Here is an 18,301-nt window from a genome sequence, read left to right on the forward strand (position 1 = left end):
AGTATGTGTTCCCCACCTTCCCAAGGGTGGTGGGGTTGGGCTTCAGACCTGGGGTGATGGGTGGCAGGCTCCACCCATGGGCCTTTGGACTCCATCCCCCGGGCTCCGTCCTCAGGCATGGGGCTTTGGGCTCCATTCCCTGACGGTGAGGTGACGGGGTCTGGCCCTGAGCTCATCCTCCCCAATGACCCTTGGCCCCTGCTGCCTCCCCCAGTGCCCCATCACCCCACAGCCTCCATAGCCACTTCCCCATCCAGGGCTTAATTTGTCTCTGGGCTTGCCAAGACTGAGGGCTTGGCTACACTGGAGAGTTGCAGCGCTGGTGGAAGCTTTACAGTACTGCAACTTAGTAACTGTCCACACCTGCAAGGCACATCCAGCGCTGCAACTCGCTGGCTGCAGCGCTGGCTGTACACCTGGTCTGCTTGGGGTATAACGAGTGCAGCGCTGGTGATGCAGCGCTGCTCGTCAAGTGTGGCCACACGCCAGCGCTGTTATTGGCCTCCAGGGTATTAGGAGATATCCCAGAATGCTTTTAACTAAATTACTCTCTTTGTTTTGTTATGATGCCTCTCTTTGTTTTGTTGTGAACTCGGTCTCCGAGCTGCTTATCTAAAAAACAAACACAGCTCTTGTTTGCTGTGATCAATCTGTAACTGACTGTGAACAATCAATTGAGATAACCCACTCCCTTGCTGTGAATGAGGCAGGCAGGGGGATGAGTGTTTGCTTGAGGAGAGAAACAGCGGGAGGAGGGGGAGAAAGGGAGTCCGTTGGAGCAGTTGCTTATCTGGTCTGCAGGCTATTTGCAGTTAAGAGTAAATGAGGGGTCGAGGAAATTTTCAGATTTTGCAAGGCAGGGAGTTGAAGTGTCAGCTCCAAAAATCCACTCTCTCTCTCTCCCCCGCTCCCTGTCACACTCCACCCCATCCCTCTCTTTTGAAAAGCACATTGCTGCCACTTGAAAGCTGGGATAGCTGCCCATAATGCACCACTCCCAACAGCGCTGCAAATGCTGCAAATGTGGCCACACACCAGCGCTTTCCCTACACAGCTGTACGAACACAGCTGTAACTCCCAGCGCTGTACAGCTGGAAGTGTAGCCATACCCTGAGTAAGTCTGCTGTGAAAAGTGATATTTGTATTAGGGCTGTCAATTCATCGCAGTTAACTCACGCGATTAACTCAAAAAAATTAATCGTGATTTAAAAAAATAAATTGTGATTAATTGCAGTTTTAATCGCACTGCTAAACAATAGAATACCAATTGAAAATTGTTAAATATTTTGGATATTTCACTACATTATATATGAAATTGTATTCTGTGTTGTAATTGAAATCAAAGTGTATATTATTTTTGCTTACAAATATTTGCACTGTAAAAACGATAAACAAAAGAAATAGTATTTTTCAGTTCACCTCATACAAGTACAGTAGTACGATCACTTTGTCATGAAAGTGCAACTTACAAATGTAGATTTTTTTTGTTACATAACTGCGCTCAAAAATAAAACAATATAAAACTTCAGAGCCTACAAGTCCACTCACTCCTACTTCTTGTTCAGCCAATCGCTAAGACAAACAAGTTTATTTACATTTGCAGGAGATAATTCTGCCCTCTTTTTATTTACAATGTCACCAGAAAGTGAGAACAGGCATTTGCATGGCCAGATATTCAAAACATTTGTATGCCTGTTCATGCTTCGGTCACCATTCCAGAGGCCATGCTTCCATGCTGATGACACTCGTTAAAAAAAATAATGCATTAATTAAATTTGTGACTGAACTCCTTGGGGGAGAATTGTATGTCCTATGCTTTGTTTTACCCGCATTCTGCTGTGTATTTCATGTTATAGCAGTCTCGGATGATGACCCAGCATATGTCCATTTTATACTGCTGGAGGAATTCTGCACCAAAACATTAAAAATTCTGCATCAAAAAATTAAAATTTCAGCATCTGATATTATAAAATTATGCTAAATTCTCCATACTTTATTTGTCAAAATAACACAGTATAATCACTTTGGTTTCAATTATTTTGGTAATTTATTTAAACTACTATAAAATGGATGGAGAATGGAAGTGGGGAGCATTGGAGGAAATTCCCAATCCCCAGTGCCTAACTGTAATGTAACTACATTTGACTCTTTATTTCTAGTTATTAGTCAACAAATATATGCAGCCATATGCTCAGTATTACATCATCGCGAACTGAAGACAAAGTGAGGGCTGGGGAATCAAACTCACGTTTTAGTTTAAAAATTTAGACCAGTTCTAATCACTAAAGCACCATCAGCATTTATAAGGCCATCCTGTCCTTTACACCACTCTGGCAATATAAAGGAGCTTTAAAACTTTTACACGTGTTTTATACTCCTGGGGGAATTCACAAAGAGAATGGGAGCAATTGACTAAGCAGGCAGGCTGCTACATTCTGCTATGCCTGAGGGGACAGTGCCTGTCCAATGCCTACCTCCTTAGAAACACTCCAAAGCCCTGCCCCTCCACACCAAGCGTGCTGCAGTAGTGAGTGAGAGGGACAGAGTCTCTCGTCATTTTTCTGCGGAGAAGCAAAGAATCTGCAGGGAATATGAATTCTGTGCATGTGCAGTGAAGCAGAATTCCCACAGGAGTAAAAATTTTAAGAACACTTTCACTGCAGATTTCACAAAACGCAAAGATGGTACCAATGTGAGATTTCTAAAGATAATGATTTAACTATCTCCTGGAAATGTAAACAAACTTGTTTGTCTGAGTGATTGGCTAAACAAGTAGGACTGAGTGGACTTGCAAGCTCTAAAATTTTACATTGTTTTATGCAGGTTTTTTGTATATAATTCTACGTTTGTAAGTTCAACTTTCATGATAAAGAAATTGCACTACAGTACTTGTATTAGGTGAATTGAAAAAAACTATTTCTTTTGTTTTTTTTATAGTGCTAATTCTTGTAATAAAAAATAAATATAAAGTGAGCACTGTACATTGTGTATTCTGTGTTGTAACTGAAATCAATATATTTGAAAATGTAGAAAACATCCAAAAATATTTAAATAAATGGTATCCTATTATTAACAGTGCGATTAATTGCGATAATTTTTTTTCATCGCTTGACAGCCCTAATTTGTATGTTTGTTAATATCACTTTTCACAGCATACTTACTAGCTACCAAGTCTTAAAAAAGGAGGAGGGGGGAAGGCAACCAGAAAAAAAAGCAAAAGAAACAATAAGAAAAAAGAAAAGAATGTACAAAGCACTTTGTGTTTCTATTCTTTTTAGGACCAGCAAAGAATAGACAACTGTACATTATTTTTATTACTGAGTCTGCAAAAAGAAAACCCTACATAAATAAATTATAATGATTTGGACATGTATATGTGCATATTTATTTGTATTTCCTAAAGTTAATTAAGTATTTTAGGAAAAAGTGTCAGAGCAACCACTAGCAAGAGTTGGTGGCTGCACTCTGAGGCCACCAAAAATTTGTTGTGAGAACCCTTGTGATAAAACATTTATTTTAAAAACTGACTGACGGATACTCATCCCTGCTCCCTGCCCATGCTACTCTGGCATTGCAAAGGGGCCAAAATACTGATTTAAACAGGCAGTTGAGGATTCTGCATCATGCGAGATTTTCAGTGAGCATAGAACCAGCATAACTGGCTATAGGACACCTCTTCCCAGTCCCCACATCTCCACCACCATGTAGCCAGGAAATGAGGGCATGGTTAAAGTACTGCTGCACTTCAGTGATCATTGATCTGATGTAATGACTCCTAGGGGAAAGTTGCAGTGAAGCACAAGTTACAGAATTCCTGAATCCCTTTTAAATAACATGTGGTGTTGAACTGGCCTGAGGCCTAGGGGACAAAGTTGTGTAATGCTATCTTATTTCATCCCTTTGTGTCCTGTGAAGCTGTGCTGAAGTGAAGGATGGGGGACTGAATTTTTGTAGATGCATAATTCTGTGTATGGATTCTGTTTGTTTATCTCATTTTATTCATCAAAGTAAATATGACTTTCAAAGCTTTCTGGAATCATTTTGGCTTTGGAACTTTTACTTTGTTATAATTATGTCCTGGGAGAGCCATGTTGCAATGACATCCAGACTCTTCTGTCTAAAGGAACCAGGATACAATATAGATTTGATGGATTTGTGTTTGTGGGAGAAGAGTGTGATCCATGGTCCTGTTTATTTGCTGAAAACTAGTTCACAGCAGTATTGAAGCTCTTGGCTTTTGAGGCCAAAGGCTGTGCAAAGCAGCTGCAGCGGGTGGGGAGTACATCATACTGCATGTAGCACAACTGAGGCATCAAGGAGCTAATTGTAATAGAAATAATAAATAATAATAGAGGGTAAAAACGATGGCCCCACAATTTTGAGCCTGGTAATTTGCACCTTACCAGTGGGAGAAATATAGACTCATCTTTCTTTGTGTCTCAACTAGAATTGACAATGGCGGAGATGCGGCAAAGTCTTGAGCAGGAGCGTGATCGTTTGATTGCTGAAGTAAAGAAGCAGCTGGAGTTGGAGAAGCAGCAAGCTGTGGATGAAACCAAGAAGAAGCAGTGGTGTGCCAACTGCAAGAAAGAGGCCATCTTCTACTGCTGCTGGAATACCAGCTACTGTGACTACCCCTGCCAGCAAGCTCACTGGCCTGAGCATATGAAATCCTGCACACAGTCAGGTAATCTGCCTCTGGGAAACCTACCTCACAGCTGCTCAGAGTGAGGAAATACGGGGCTGGTGGAAATGGTCTCCGTTTATGTGTGCACAGTTGTGCCAGTGGGGAGGGGTGAATGTGGATTGCTACACATTGCAAATGGCTATATTGTATAAACCTTTTTTTTTTATTATTTTAGCTACTGCAACACAACAAGAAACAGATACAGAAATTAACCCAGAAACATTAAATAAATCGTCTCAGCCCAGCTCCAGTGCACAGACTCCATCCACAGAAACAGCCAGCACCCCAAAGGAAAAGGACAGTGCAGCCGATAAAAACAAAGACTGTGTTACAGTGAGTATCGCAGTCACTTCAGCCTAAGAATGTGTCTGATTTCTCTTAAACCTGAGCCTAAGGTATCCTTGGGACATCAGTAATTTTTGGCCCCTTGTACATTTCTAGAGGGTCATTTTGTGAGTGAGGTAGGAAATAGTATTTTTCCTCCATCATGACAATACTATTCCATTTGGCGGGAGAGAAGCAGGATGTCCTCCAGGATCACCCCTTCCCCTCCACTCATCCCCAATAAGATCTTACGTTGACTTGACATCCTTCCAGCCAAGGAGGACTGGACCTGTCTCCCTCCAGGGCCCATCAGTGTTGCTTCTGGTCTGGATCTTTCAAATACAATATAAATTGCCTTCTGGGCTGAGCAATACTGACTACAGCACTCACAAATACTGCTGGATCTACAGTTAAGAGAGCAGCGTGCAAGCATGATATCTTCCTTGCCATCTACTCTGACAGTGTTCTGCAGGCAAGGGTGAGCAGGTACTCTGATGCAAAGGGCCCCATCACTGCATATACAAGATAAATGCCTATAATAAGGACTCCACTTTATAGGCAGGTTTTGACTAATAACCATTTCTACAGTAATGCTCTTCTTCCCTGCCAAGAAAAAGCTATTATTAAAGCAACAACTTTATTGGGGGCTGGCCCCTCGCAATATTTCCCCCCACCCATTCCCCTACCTCGATGTAAATATCATTGACAATATCATTGTTTGAAAATGTTAAAAAACAGAAAATATTATGTTGTAAAGTATTGTGATTCCAGCATGATGTCTCATTGAGCTAGTCCTCTAGAGTGGAAAGTGTGGTGCACTAGAGAACCTGTGTTCATTTCTGGCATCATTGGTAACATCTGGAATTAGATCTTCAGGTTTGATGTGGTTTCTAAGGGAGTAACTTGGGGTGGAACCATATTTGAGGAGAGAAAGAGGCAGTGTGTGTTTCACTTGAATGCACTAGTAAAACTGGTGAACTATATTGAGCTTCAGTGGCTCAGTTGATGTCCGTATGCATTGTTTGTGTCAATACAAACTTCTTTATCATGCGGTATTGGGAGGTGTGGGGGGAGTCAGTTACCTAAGACTTCTGCCATGGAATGTTCCATTTTTTAAATTTAGAATTTCTTTCACATAGTTGTTCTACCTGAAACATCATGCTGTGTACATTGATCATGTTCATAATTTGAATTTTGTTTTATTAACAAAAGTAACCTGTGAATTCATTAAGATGCACATTTTTAACACAACATCCAACATAAATTTCATATTCTAATAGTAATAATAAATTAGGTGGAATTTATGTAAAAGCTGAGACTTTTACTGAGGTTACCTGTGCTGTCTCTGCAGATAGCAACAGGTGTGACAAGCAACCAGCCTATAAAACTGGTCCAGGTACCGCAGACCACCACCTATATTCCAACTACTCAACCCACAATTGTAAGTACATCATCATCATTTAAAGTCTGCAATAGAACTGTTCCTGGCTTTAAAATAGCTCAATATCTTTTGGGGGTTGTTTCCTGTCTGTTGCTGTATCAGGATATGAATTCACTGGTATCAAGTCTCAATTTGCAATGCAAAATGTCTTATTTTGCTGTGCAACATTCCATCTTTCTCATGCCTTCCATTTTCATCATTTGGTTATTACAAGGAGCTGGGAAAAGCCACTGGGCATATACTTAAGGCACTGAAGATAGTCAGACCATTGTCTGCAATAGAATATTAAAGTTGTTTACCCTTTTGATTTTGGTTATTTGACCAAGACATCCTGGTAAATATAGCATTTATTTTATGTAGCATCTTTTCCTGTGGTATCCTAAAGAGCTTTGTATAATATTGCTATATTAGAGTTCTAGCCTGATATTGCAGCAACTATGAAGGCAGAAGAAGCAGCTAATCTGCATTCATTAGTATTGTGTCTCAGATGTGGCCTTGGGCACCAGGACCTGTGTTACTGAGAGAGGAAATGATGGCTATGTCACTGGGATTATCCCCACTATTCTTTATTCCACTCCAAATGTGCCAAAGGCGCTTTAATTTCTTCTTCGAGTGATTGCTCATGTGTATTCTATAATAGGTGTGTGTGCTCGCCACGTGCACTGGTGCCAGAAGTTTTTCCCTTAGCAGTACTTGTAGGGGAGCGTCCCTAGCAACCCCCAGAGTGGCGCTTCCATGGCGCGGTATAAGGGGCGCTGCACACTCCCCCTACCCTCAGCACATTCACTGGCAGCAAAAAGGAATTTGGGAACTGCTCTGCTCCAGCTTTGCTGTAGCTCGTCCCCAGAACTGCTTGTTCATTCAGTGTGTGGTACCTGTAGTTAGTTAGTTTAGTTTATCTAGAATGCCTGGGTTTTAAATTGTGCGACGCTTGTAGGTGACCAATGCTAGTGAGTGATCCACACACGGACTGTTTACACTGTTTGGGGGAAACCCATCTCAGAGATCGCTGCAAGATTTGCAATTCGTTTAAACCTCGGACCAAGAGAGAAAGGGACATTAGGCTTTGGGCTATTCTGATGGAGTCGGCACTGACCCTGGCTCCAGCGCACCACTCCGAGCTGACACCGGGCACTGCGGTGTCGGTGTGCGGCGACCCTTCGGTGCCATCAACTAGTCGGCACCACTTCCCGTCCATGGGGCATGCCAAGAAGGCTAGGAAGAGGCCTTCGCTGTGGCACCGGAGTAAACTCGGGACAGAGGCTAGACCCATGTTGGGCAGTCCTTGATCCCACCAGCCTCTAGGCCTCCGACTCAAGTTGAGCGGAGTAGCCTGGCCCATTCGGAGCAGGCCTCCCCAGATGTCCAGATGCCCTCCACACCTGAGGCTCTGCAGGCAGTCTGGGATGTCATGTCCATGCTGGTACCAGGAGCACTGCAGATGTTGGCCCTGCGCTCCAGAGTCAAGCTGCTACTGGGATCTCCACAGTTGCCCCCATCTCGGTCGAGGGAACGTTCCCAATGCTGTTTGCCGCCCAACGACTGTTCAGGGCAAAGTCCACGTGGGTCATCCTATACTCCCACCAGGCTGTCTGGTTGGGTTCTGTCTGACTGAGACTTGCGGCACCACTCTGCCTCAAGGAGCGAACACCGATGAGGCCGAGGCAGATGACACCAAAGGTCCTTGTCTCGGAAGGACTATCTCAGCTGGTCACGACACGAATGTTGACACCGTTCTTGTTCGTCATCCCGCTGCAGGACCCCGCCACAGCACCACCCACACAGCCCTGGGTGTCGATTGCCAGTTTCTCGCCGTCGCGGGTCCACCTTCCGGAGCTGATCGCGGAGCAGCTGTTACTGATGGTACTGGTCCTCCACGTCAGGATCACGGTCCCATGGTCGGCATCGCTCCTGGTGCCACCACTCCTCCCAGTCCAGGGACAACAACAGGTTGTATGTCAGCCTGGCCTCCCTTCGTAGTCATCCATCAATGGGCCAGGCCAGCCAAGCCGAACAGCCGGCTCCGCCAGTGCCACAGCAGGTGGGGGCTTGCTTGGTGGCCGGAGCCTCAGAAGGACCATCGGCCTCCCTCTCTAGACCTCCAAGGAAGGAGTCGGTAGGACATACATCCTCGGCACCATGCCTGGAGACCAACCAGGTGGTGGACCCTCCAGTGCCGGTGGACACACACAGTACCGCGCTGGCCTCCTTGCCCTCCCTTGATGAGGCAATTACGGCCCCTCTTCCCTCTGTCCCACAGGAGGACTTTAGGGCCCACCAACAACTCTTAAAAAGGGTGGCATCAAGCCTCCACCTCCAGGCAGAGGAGACGGAGGAGCCCTCTGACGCCGTGTTTAATGTACTGTCCTCCTTGGCACTGGGCAGGGTGGCCTTGCCTCTACACGAAGGTGTGGCAAAAATATCAAATGCCCTATGGCAAACCCTGGCCTCATTGGCCCGCATCTCTAAGAGAGATGAACGGAAGTATTTTGTGCTCCTAACTCCCTGGTGGTCGAGTCGGTCAATCACAGGGAATGGCAGGGCCAACCAGCCCCTACTCCAAAAAATAAAGATTCAAGGAGGCTGGACTCATTTGGAAGAAAAATGTATTCATCCTTGAGCTTCCAGTTACAGGTGGCGAACCACCAGGCTATCCTAGGCCAGTATGAGTTCAATCTGTGCAGCTCCCTGGCCAAGTTCGAGGAGCGCGACAAGAAGGAGTTAAAAGTGCTGGTGGAGGAGGATACAGCGGCTGCCAGGGCAACCCTGCAGGCAGCTTTGGATGCAGCAGACATGGCCGCGCAGTCCATGGCCTCAGCAGCATCCATGAGAAGGGCGTCATGGCTCCTGCTCTCTGGACTGTCCAGTGAGGCGCAGACCTCCCTGCAGGACCTCCCGTTTTGACGGCAAAGCTCTGTTTGCGGAACAAATGGATACAAAGCTGCATGGCCTGAAAGACTCCCGCACGATGCTCCAGGCTCTGGGTCTCTATGTTCTGGCTCCAGCTAAACCTAAGTTCAAGCCACAGCAGACTCCCATCCAGGCCACCCATTCAAAATACAATACCGCTTATGAAAAGTTGCGGGACTATAAGAGGTGCCCACAGAGGCAGTCTCGGCCTGCCCCTCAGCCTGCGTCTTCCAAGGGCAAGCAGGCAGGGAAAAGGTGGTTTTGACAGGACACACGGGGTGCCCTGCAGTTCTCATCAGGGATCCACCCTCAATAAAGCTTTCCTTCTCCAATTGGTTGTGTACTTTCCTCCCACAGTGGTCGCGCTGGACCTCGGAGTGATGGTTCCTCAGTACCATCTCTTGGGGCTACACCCTCCAGTTTACTTCCACCCTGCCAAACCACTCTCCGCCCCGTCCCTCCTGGGGGACCCCTTGAACGAGGCTCTGCTCTAGCAGGAGGCGAGGTGGCTCCTGGGCCTAGGAGCGGTGGAAGCAGTGCCGGGGGGGGGGGAGAGGGGAGGTTCAAAGGCAAGGGGTACTACTCCCGCTATTTCCTTATCCTGAAGGCCAAAGGGGGCTCAGGCCCATCTTGGATCTGCAACGTCTGAACCAGTACATGGTGAAGTTCAAGTTCCGCATGGTCTCCCTAGCCTCCATCATCCCCTCCCTGGATCCAGGGGACTGGTACGCCGCCCTCGATCTGCAGGACACATACTTCCACATTCATATATTCGAGAGGCACAGACGCTTCCTCAGTTTCACGGTGGGGCAGGAACACTACCAATTTATGGTCCTCCCATTTGGCCTGTCCACTACCCCCAGCATATTCACTAAATGTATGTCGGTGGTAGCGGCCTACCTCAGGCTCTGGGGGGATCCAGATCTTCCCCTATCTGGACTACTGGTTGGTCAAGGGCAGTTCCTGGTCGCAGGTGTGATATTACGTGGTGCTCCTTCTGTCCATGTGCACCGCTTTGGCCTGTTGGTGAACAACACCAAATCCACGTTAGTCCCGGTACAACGCATAGAGTTTATCAGGGCGGTCCTGGATGCCTCGTCGGCCAGAGCCTCCCTCCTACCAGACAGGTTCAAGACCCTGAAGGGGCTCATCGACACAGTCACATGGTTTCCGGTGACAACAGCCAGAGCGTGCCTCCCGCTCTTGGGTCACATGTCGGCATGCACGTATGTGGTCCGTCACGCCAGACTCAGGATGAGGCCCCTCCAGCTCTGGTTGGCCCTGGAGTTCTCCCAGGCCAGAGACACGATGGACAAAGTCATCACGGTGCCCGAGCCAGTGATCACCTCCCTACGGTGGTGGTCCTCCCTGAGAAACATGCTCCAAGGGGTCCCGTTCAGGGGGAGGGCCCTTTCGCTGGATCTGGTGTCTTGAAGCATTGGACCTGGGATGGGGGGCCCATGTGGGGAACGTTCAGACCCAAGGTCTGTGTTTGGCTCAGGATCTGACCCTCCACATAAACGTCAAGGAGCTCAGGACGGTATGGCTGGCGTGCATGGCCTTCCACTCGCACCTGGAGTGCCAGGTGGTCAGGGTTCTCACAGACAACACGGCCTCAATGTTTTACATCAACAGGCAAGGCGGGGCCCGATCCTTTGCCACAAAGCTCGCCCGGAACTTGTGGGCAGATCGCTTGATCAGGGACTTCTCTCAGTGTGAGTGGTCTCGGCACCCAGAGGTGGTGCACAGACTTTTCCAAGTGTGGGGAACTCCACAGGTGGACCTGTTCGCGACTCGGCAGAACTGTCACTGTCCCCAGTTCTGCTCGGGGGGAGGGGGCTGGGACAGGGCGCTATCTCCAATGCCTTCCTCCTGTTCTGGTCAGGCCAGTTTCTCTATGCCTTTCCCTCGTTACCGCAGATCAGAAAGGTCCAGGAAAAGATAAAGAGAGACAAGGCCCGGGTCCTTCTCATTGCCCCGGCATGGCCCAGGCAGCATTGGTACGGAGCCCTTATGGGCCTGGCGGTCTCCGCCATGGCCGTTGTCTCCCGCCCAGACCTACTCTCCCAGGACCAGGGCCGCGTCCGCCACCCCAACCTAGCGGCACTCCACCTCATGGCATGGCTGCTCAATGGTTAGGCCGGGAGGAAAAGACGTGCTTGGAAGGGGTTCAGCCCGTCCTCTTAGAAAGCAGGCGACCCTGCATGCGCCAAGCATATTTGGCAAAGTGGTCTCAGTTTTCCAGATGGACGGATGAGCGGGGTGTTTCCCCGGTGGCTACCCCGATCCAGCTGATTCTGGACTACCTCCTTCACCTTAGAGCCCAGGGCCTGGTGCCCTCATCAGTCAAGGTGCACCTGGCAGCCATATTGGCCTTCCACCCGCTGGTGCAGGACCACATGGTATTCTCCCATGCTATCACTGGCTGATTCCTTAAGCGGTTGGATCATCTCTTCCCGTACGTTAGGTCCCAGTCCCGCAGTGGGACCTAAACCTGGTGTTGGCCCATCTCATGGGGCCCTCATTTGAGCCACTAGCTACGTGCTCCTGGTCACACCTCTCATAGAAGGTAGCCTTCCTGGTTGTGATCATGTCGGCTAGGCGGGTTTCTGAACTCAGGGCCCTGACCTCCGAGCCCCCGTACACAGTGTTTCATAAAGATAAGGTCCAGCTCCCCCCACACCATTCCTCCCGAAGGTGGTCTCCACCTGTCACATGGGTCAGGACATTTTTCTGCCGGTCCTCTGCCCCAAACCCCATGCATCCAGTGAGGAGCGCCGCCTCCACACCCTGGATGTGAGACGGGCTCTGGCTTTTTACCTGGAGCGGACTAAGCCGTTCAGGAAGTCCTCGCAACTGTTCATTGCCTCATCCGAGTGCATGAAAGGTCGGCCGATCTCCACTCAATGGCTCTCCAATTGGATCACCTCGTGCATCCGTACCTATTATGACCTGGCGGGAATCCCTCCGCCACCAATTGTGAAGGCACAGTCGACTAGGGCACGGCCTCGTCGGCTACCTTTTTGGCCCATGTCCCCATTGAGGACATGTAGGGCTGCCACATGGTCTTCAAGTTCACACGTTCACCTCGTCTCCCAGACCAGGGAGGACGCCGGGTTCAGCAGGGCCATACTCTGTCCTGAGAGTTTGTGAACTCCTTCCTACCTCCAACAGATATAGCTTGGAATCACCTATTGTGGAATACACATGACCAATCACTCGAAGAAGAGACAGTTACCTTTTCCGTAACTGGTGTTCTTCGAGATGTGTTGCTCATGTCTATTCCACATCCCGCCTTCCTTCCCCTCTGTTGGAGTTGTCTGGCAAGAAGGAACTGAGGGTGGGGGGGAGCGTGCAGCGTCCCTTATACTGCGCCATGGAGGTGCCACTCCAGGGGTCGCTAGGGGTGCTCCCCTACGGGTACTGCTGGGGAAAAACTTCCAGCACCGGAATAGACATGAGCAACACATCTCGAAGAACACCAGTTACACGAAAGGTAACTGTCTTTTTCTCCTAGTGCACTCACCAGAGATGAGACAGAATTTAGCTCCATTTAATGTTTAGAGCTCACTAACATAGCACTTTAAATTCCATGTAATGCCCCCTAATGCTGCACTTCGATTTCAATGTGGAATCTGAGCTGAAGTTCATCATACCAACAGGGAAAAATGCTAGTGTCCCACTGACACTTAGCATCATGTATTCCCCATTTTTGGGTGCTGGTCAGCAAAAGTAACTCAGCCAGTGTTCATGTAGATGGTTTAGTTCATTTTCATACTGTGATCTTAATGGTTGCTTTGTTATAGAAGTTATTTGTGGTTTTTCATACAGTGTTGCACAACCATCATGTCCCATCCATTAATTCTTTCATTCTGAGGATATTCTTGCTGGATGTCATGACTTTAAAAAACAAAAAGCCCTTCCCAACAGCTGTTTCATTAATTTAATCGCAATTGAGAGCACTCAGCACCTCTCAAGAAAGTACTTAGCACCCCCTATATTACCCTGACAGACTCCCAGCACCAGTGAGAAGCCATTATAACTATTCTGAAATCAGACTGCAGGCATCAAACCAAGTTAGTTTCTTTGTGAAAAATGCCAATGCTCCAATATCCTAAATTGGCCTCTTCATGCATTCAGGAAATGGCGATAACTTCCACAACTGACCTACTGAATATGGAGTGTGTATGTGACTTGAGTAAAAAGGAATCTGAAAACCCTAATAAGTTTTAGGTGCTTGCTTGTACGTGCACATACTTACATCTGCTCTGCACAGCTGCAAACAACTTGTGTGTGCTAATACAGCAACATACCCGTTAAATAGTCTAATGCCTGAGCGTGCACAAATGTGTACTTCTGTGGAGAGGCTTGGCTGAAAATTTACCTCTCTGAGGAAATAACCACAACACATTTAAGGAGTCTTAACACATACTACACCTTGATCAGTAAAATAGGGATTAAAAATTGGGACTATTCCCAGCTGAACACATGTTTTTAAAAGATCCAGATAGCAAATTTAAGTTCCTTACTTGTACTACTAATAGACACTTTCCTAGTGGCATTCTCAACTTGGTCCACACTTATAAGTTACGTCGACATAGCTACATCTGTCAGGGGTGTGAAAGAATCCACACCCTCACCAACATAGCTATGCCGACCTAACCCCCAGTGCAGCTATGTCAATGGAAGAATGCTTCCATCAATGTGGCTAACTTCATTCAGGAATTTGGTGTTCCTACACTGATGAAAAAACTCCTTCCATTGATAATAGGCTGCATCCGTGCTACAGGTTAAGCCGGCATATGCTGTCAGCTGTGTCTACACTCGCACTTTTGTTGGTCAGTGGTGTGAAAAAACACTCTCCCACCAACATAGCTACTGTCACTTGTCGGGGGTGGTTTAATTATGCTGACGGGAGAGCTCTCCTGTCAGCATAGAGCAGCTACACGGGAGACCTTACAGTGGTGTAGCAGCAGCAGTACAGCTGTGCCACTGTAAGATCTCTAGTGTAGACATAGCCATAGTCTCTGCAGCATAGACACAGCCGCACTTTCTAGTTCTCTAACTACCAATTGCTTTCCCACTTGAGGGTCCTTACTCTGAATGGCTTCCAATAAACCTTCTTTGCACATCTAAAGTCATCCTGATTACTAAATGGCTATAGTCTTGAGTTTACTTCGCAAACTTATTCTATGTTTAGTTTTTTATTCTTCTTAGAATCAAAACAGTGATAAATGGTGAAGTGCTAAATCTGTCATCTTTCCATTTCTGCAGAAATGTTGCAGCTTCTGCAATTAATAGAATTTATCACAAATATTCCAGCTTTTGAAGTCCTACCTAGCAAGGACAGTAGGAACATTTGCTGAATACCGTACTACCAAAGCACCAGTATAAAACACTCTATGAAACTCTGTGGAAAATGTGCATTTATTCTTCTGCCTTCTGTGGAGTTTTATATCATATGTCAGAGGGAAGATTTACGCATCCCTTTCAGTTCCCCAAAAAGCCTTTGCTCCTTGTTTCTTTCACTTTAAAGCCTTCAGAACAGAAACTGATGCAGCTATTTGATCACCAGTTGGGTTTCAGGAGGTGTGTGTCTGAACATACTTTACGGATTGCTCAGTACTGCAGCTTCTAAACTGATTTAAATTTCTTTGGAGGAAGGTTCCCAGGTCTGCCAGAGATTTGGTGTGACCTTGAGCAAGTCACTTAACCATTTTGTGCCTGTGTGTCTAGCTATAGAATAAAATACCTACCAAATAGTGTCATGAGACTCAATTTGTAAATGTGTATAAAGCACTTTGATACCTTCAGTTGGAAACCGTGACAGAAGTGCAAAGTTTTATTCTAAATTAATGTTCTTACTGAGGCTGTGTCTACACTATGGACCTTACAGCAGCACAGTTGTACCGCTACAGCTGTGCCACTGTAAGGTCTCCCATGTAGCCGCTCTTTGCCAGCAGGAGAGAGCTCTCCTGCCAGCATAATTAAACCAGCCTCAACGAGCAGCCTTAGCTGTGTCAGTGGGAGACTCTCCTGCCTACATAGCGCTAGTCACACCAGCACTTTTGCTGGTGAAACTTATGTCAGTACAGGGGGGTGTTGTTTTCACAAGAAAAGTTTTACTGACAAAAGTGGTAGTGTAGACAAAGCCTAAGAATGGCAAAAGGCAATTCCCAATAATAGTTGGGTTTTGTCATTAATTGATCTGTGCAAAGTAAGCTTGCAGTATTATAAACACTATTGTTTTTATCCAAACATATATTTTTTGTTCTCACCTGTGCTTAAGTGCACACAGGGGGGATCCTTTCTGGGAAGAACAGTATTAATGTAACTGTGAAACCCTAAATGCACCTGTAAACTCATGTGTTTTGTATTCCAATTCAATTAGTCACAAATATGTTTTTCCAGGTAACAAAGGATTTTTACAGTCCCTTTCTGTATTAGTTTTGGGAAATGTACCACTGGATGGGCTAGCTACTGAGAACTGAATTCTTCAAGAACAGGCAGAATACTTACAGTACCCATAGGAACCACCTGTCCTTGTATCGGTGTATAGCATAATAATTGGCTGTAGGGAAGCTGAGATGTTACACTCTGCCTTTTGGTGGGGCAAAAATGTGGTAAGAAAAGGCGATAAACCTTAAATAAAATATCCTACTTTTTCCTAGTTTTTCACTGGAAAATAATGGGCTCTATTTCTGTGGTGGTGTGAATGTGACCTTTAATATAACAATATGTGTTTTGCTTGGTTTTAATCCACAGACCATTCCTGTAGTGGTAAGTCCTTCTGCTGGGACAGTGGCAATGAGAACTGGAGTTCAGTATGTTCAGACCACAATGCCAGTCCAAGTACGAAGAGTCTAACTACTAACAAGAAGCCCAGGCGACTGTTGGAATAAATAACTAATAAAAATCTGTCTAATAGAAATGTGAAAATAAACACAGTTCTTTGGATTAACCTCAAAGGTTCAGACTTTAGCTTTGTATATGTGTACAAAGCATTAACTACACTACATTAATGTAAAGCATTAGCGCTGGCTTTAAAAAGCTGAGGACAGGTAAGATCCATGTTAAATCTATGCTTCGGTTGTAAATAATGTACAATTTGTGGATGTCATTAAAGTTAGAGTACCATCTCCTTTTTATATTTGTATTGACTTTAACTTATAAAGAGTGTTTGAAGTTGGTAAAGGAAAGATTAAAACAGCCTTATCACGAACGAACATTGAAAACTGGACTTAAGGAACTGCAGTTGCACATAAAATCACTTACTCTTTATTATCAAGAGAGAATCCGATCTTCTTAATTTGCATTTGGTAATGAAAACAATTGTGCACTTTGAAACTCAGTTAAAATTTCTTTTTGTGCAACTAAAGTTGAAAATGTACCTTTTAAAATTTCATTTTATTAGGCAAATTATGAAATTTCCAATATGTGGACCTGAAGTACACAAAGAGGGTATTTTTTGTTTTTTACAGTGATCAGACTGTTAAAAATAATATTGTTTACAGGAAACCAGCTTAAATTTCATTCAGCCTAACAGCAGAAGAGTAGAAAGAATACCACCAATTAGTTGGTAACATGATTTCTGATCAATAGTATCAGATGTGAGAAAGGTGGATTTTTTTTCTATGGTTCATAGTTCAGTTTTTTTTAAAATCCTCTCTAAGAACTTTGAAATGCTTTTCAAATGGAACAAGAACTTGATTTGGAGAAGACTATGTATCAGGAAACATGGGCAAAGGACTTTTGATGCTGGGCTAGAGCATGTATTATTTATATGATGGAATTTACGTTTTTATGTAAGCATGAAACAGTACAGTATGAGAGAAAGTAACCCATGAAAATTCTGTCTGTTACACTTATACTGTAGTATCATTTTGTATGTTGTGTAAAACGAAAGCATTGAACAAAGCAAAGGTGATGTATGTATATGAGAAAATTAATTGTATTATATCATTCCAGTACATTTTGTTGTACATTTTAGTCATGTTGATTTCTCCCATTGTTTATAAAAGGATGCAGTTTGTACAGTCTCCAGCTAGTTACCCACATTAGAGGGAAAAAAAGTATTAGAAGAAAAAAATCAAGAACAGAATATTCGTGAATTGCAGTTGTGTCAAAAATAGCCTAGCTGGCCTTATTTGTGAAGCATAATTGCTTTTAGCATATGGAAGTATTTTTTCACATTTTCTTTGTATAAAATTTGTATTAAACTTAAATATCTTTTTGATTATTGTGTTTCTTTGTGACTGAGACAGGTGACACACTCTATGCTTTGGGTTTCCCCAGATTTTCAGGAATCGTCACAATTTTTTATTAAACTGTTTTAGAAAAATGGTTTGTGTTCCTAGATCTCCAGTTTCCTTCTATCTGGATGTTTATTTCTGCAGTCTCCAGATCATGAAATTTTTCTTCATGTAGGTCTTCAGATTGAGAAGTTTGGTGGCTTGAGCAATGACGAAGTCTAGTCCATATTGAGAATAAAGCTATGTTAGTAATTTGTCCAGTGAACAAGAGGCCACTATGCATAAAATGTGCAGTTACCTTCATTTTTAATAGAGATGTATCCCAGGGAGACTACAGGCCCCAGCATCCATTGTTCTAACACCTGGTCACTTGGATTAGGGCTAAGCATTACATGCTATTTGCTGTCTCCACAAACTGTATCCATATGTTTAAAAATGAGGATGGCTGTTGATTACATTGTAGAACTTGTCAGGGGAGCTGTATTTTGGCAACCCAGCTTTACAGACTTAATGTGTTCACTAATTGCCATGTCCCAAATTAATATATTAAAAGAGCTGCAGTGAAAGTGAATATAATTAATAGAAACAGTCTTACCAACTGCTGAGAGTCTCACAATATTTGGTGTCTGTTTAAAGCACCAGTTTCTGGAGTTATGCATCCGACGAAGTGGATATTCACCCACGAAA

At 45.1% G+C, this 18,301-nt stretch overlaps 1 protein-coding gene across 11 annotated transcripts in view; it reads left to right on the top strand.

Annotated features, from left to right (window-relative positions):
* The window catches only part of ZMYND8 (zinc finger MYND-type containing 8), a 135,307-nt gene extending 118,452 nt beyond the window's left edge, over positions 1 to 16,855 (top strand). For all 11 annotated transcript variants that reach the window (XM_044986029.1, XM_044986030.1, XM_044986032.1 and 8 more), the window contains 4 exons: positions 4,448 to 4,687; positions 4,863 to 5,020; positions 6,363 to 6,452; positions 16,128 to 16,855. In XM_044986029.1, the coding sequence (XP_044841964.1) occupies positions 4,448 to 4,687; positions 4,863 to 5,020; positions 6,363 to 6,452; positions 16,128 to 16,229 (590 nt within the window). In that variant the 3' untranslated portion in view covers positions 16,230 to 16,855. The remainder of the gene's footprint in view (positions 1 to 4,447; positions 4,688 to 4,862; positions 5,021 to 6,362; positions 6,453 to 16,127) is intronic.
* Positions 16,856 to 18,301: the final 1,446 nt, after the last annotated feature.

This window comes from Mauremys mutica, chromosome 13, assembly GCF_020497125.1.
Source record: "Mauremys mutica isolate MM-2020 ecotype Southern chromosome 13, ASM2049712v1, whole genome shotgun sequence".
Taxonomy (NCBI): Eukaryota; Metazoa; Chordata; order Testudines; family Geoemydidae; genus Mauremys; species Mauremys mutica.